Source organism: Schistocerca serialis, chromosome 2 (genome assembly GCF_023864345.2).
Source record: "Schistocerca serialis cubense isolate TAMUIC-IGC-003099 chromosome 2, iqSchSeri2.2, whole genome shotgun sequence".
NCBI classification, from domain to species: domain Eukaryota; kingdom Metazoa; phylum Arthropoda; class Insecta; order Orthoptera; family Acrididae; genus Schistocerca; species Schistocerca serialis.
Genome location: NC_064639.1, coordinates 617,576,406 through 617,578,171, shown reverse-complemented (window position 1 = coordinate 617,578,171; position 1,766 = coordinate 617,576,406). Strand labels below are relative to the sequence as shown.

The window sequence follows — 1,766 nt, the reverse complement described above, 5'->3', positions numbered from 1 at the left end:
TTGGCCCCTCTACTGTTACAAGGCGATGTTCATGGAACGGTTGTAGTGTTTCTCATGGTTGTGGGTCATCCCTATGTGTGGCATAAATCACGAAATCATCTTTCCATTTGATCATGGAGATTTTTTGTTGCTCTGTGAACATACTGTTTGCCCTTTTTTCAGTTTTTCAGATATTACAGTTTGTGGGTTACCTTTTCTGTTGCTCCTAAGAGTGCCAAGAAGGTGGGTAGAGGCATTTATTAGTTGTGCAGCCAATGATACACTACTGTACCGATTGTCACAATGCAGTGTACTCCCATTGTGCAACAAAGGGTCAAGTAACTCCATAAGTACTTTTTGTGGAACACAAACACCTGTAGTTGCTTCCTTATGAGCATAGACTCTGAGGTTCCATTAGAGCCAGATGGATGGCAAAGTTTGAAGACCTTTACCCATACCTATGACTTTTCTTGGATACATATTGCTAAAATGACAGATGCCCTCTAAATGAGATAATAGTCTCATCAATACAAATTTCCTCTTGAGGATAAATCGTGTCCTTGAATATTGGTACTATCAGGTCTAAGAGAGGTTGGACTTTGCGGAGTCTATCCCCCTCAAGTCTAGTTTCATTATTAGAAGCATGAAATAATCTGAGGAGTATTTCATACCAATTACGTGACATACTGGAGCTAACCTTGCTCCAATAGCAAGCTAAATTTGGAATTTTTACCAAGCCCATCAACATTATAATGCCACAAAAACGTTTCATGTCTGGTATATTTGTTTCTTTCCATTTCGTTAGCCTGGAACTGCGACTAAGTTGTTGAGAATCAATTTTTTGTTTTGCATATCGATTTGTTTCAGCCACAAGAAACTCAAACACGTCATTATCAATGAAATGAAAGTAAGCTTCTTCTGGTGAACAATTTCTCAACATATCCAAAACATCATTTGATAAAAGAGGGGAAAAGCACAAGGATATATCTTTGGCTCCTCAGTAGCATCTGCTCATATTAGTGATATTCCCATCTGGCATTTCATCAGAGTCATTTTCGGAATTGTAGCTGTCATGTATAACACGTCTGCAGCTCGTGGTCCTGCGGTAGCATTCTCGCTTCCTGCGCACGGGGTCCTGGGTTCGATTCCCGGTGGGGTCAGGGATTTTTCTTGCCTCGTGATGACTGGGTGTTCTTGTGTCATCTTCATCATCATCACTCATCCTCATTACGGTCGGAGGAAGAAAATGGCATATCACCTCCACTAGGACCTTCCCTAGTAAGGCGGTGCGGGTCTCCCGCACCGTTCCCCTACGCTCTGTAAAGAAGCATGGGACTTCATTTCCATTTTACATGCATAACACTCACATCCACATCATTTTGCAACAGTGCATGTTTTGAATAATTATGGTCTGTAGAGTGGGGAGGGTCTTGTGGGCCTAATGTATTTTGTGGAGAGATAGGACGAAAAGGAAAGTGTTATCTAGATTAGAGGTATCACAGATATTCAATTCCTCAAAGTCATTCTCTTTGAAATCACGTTCAATAAACTTCTGTTAATTTGTACGATCTGTAACACAATGTTTATTATCAGGCTCATAATCAGAGTCGCTGTCTGTGTTATCAAAAATTTCACTTTCACAACTAGGTAAGCTATCTTGCGTAGCCTCACTCACTAGCTTTAAAGTTCTTCAAAGGTTTGTCTTCTTTTGGCCATAATAACAAACTAGGAAACTAATCAAATACATAAATGCAACCTGAACTAGCATACACAACCAATCAGCAAAG

The 1,766-nt window shown here is 40.3% G+C and overlaps 1 protein-coding gene across 1 annotated transcript; it reads right to left on the bottom strand.

The window, feature by feature from the left end:
• Positions 1-463: 463 nt before the first annotated feature.
• LOC126456282 (uncharacterized) lies at positions 464-919 on the bottom strand. Its single transcript, XM_050092034.1, has one exon. It carries the CDS (start codon positions 917-919, stop codon positions 464-466), a length of 456 nt encoding a protein of 151 aa, XP_049947991.1.
• Positions 920-1,766: the final 847 nt, after the last annotated feature.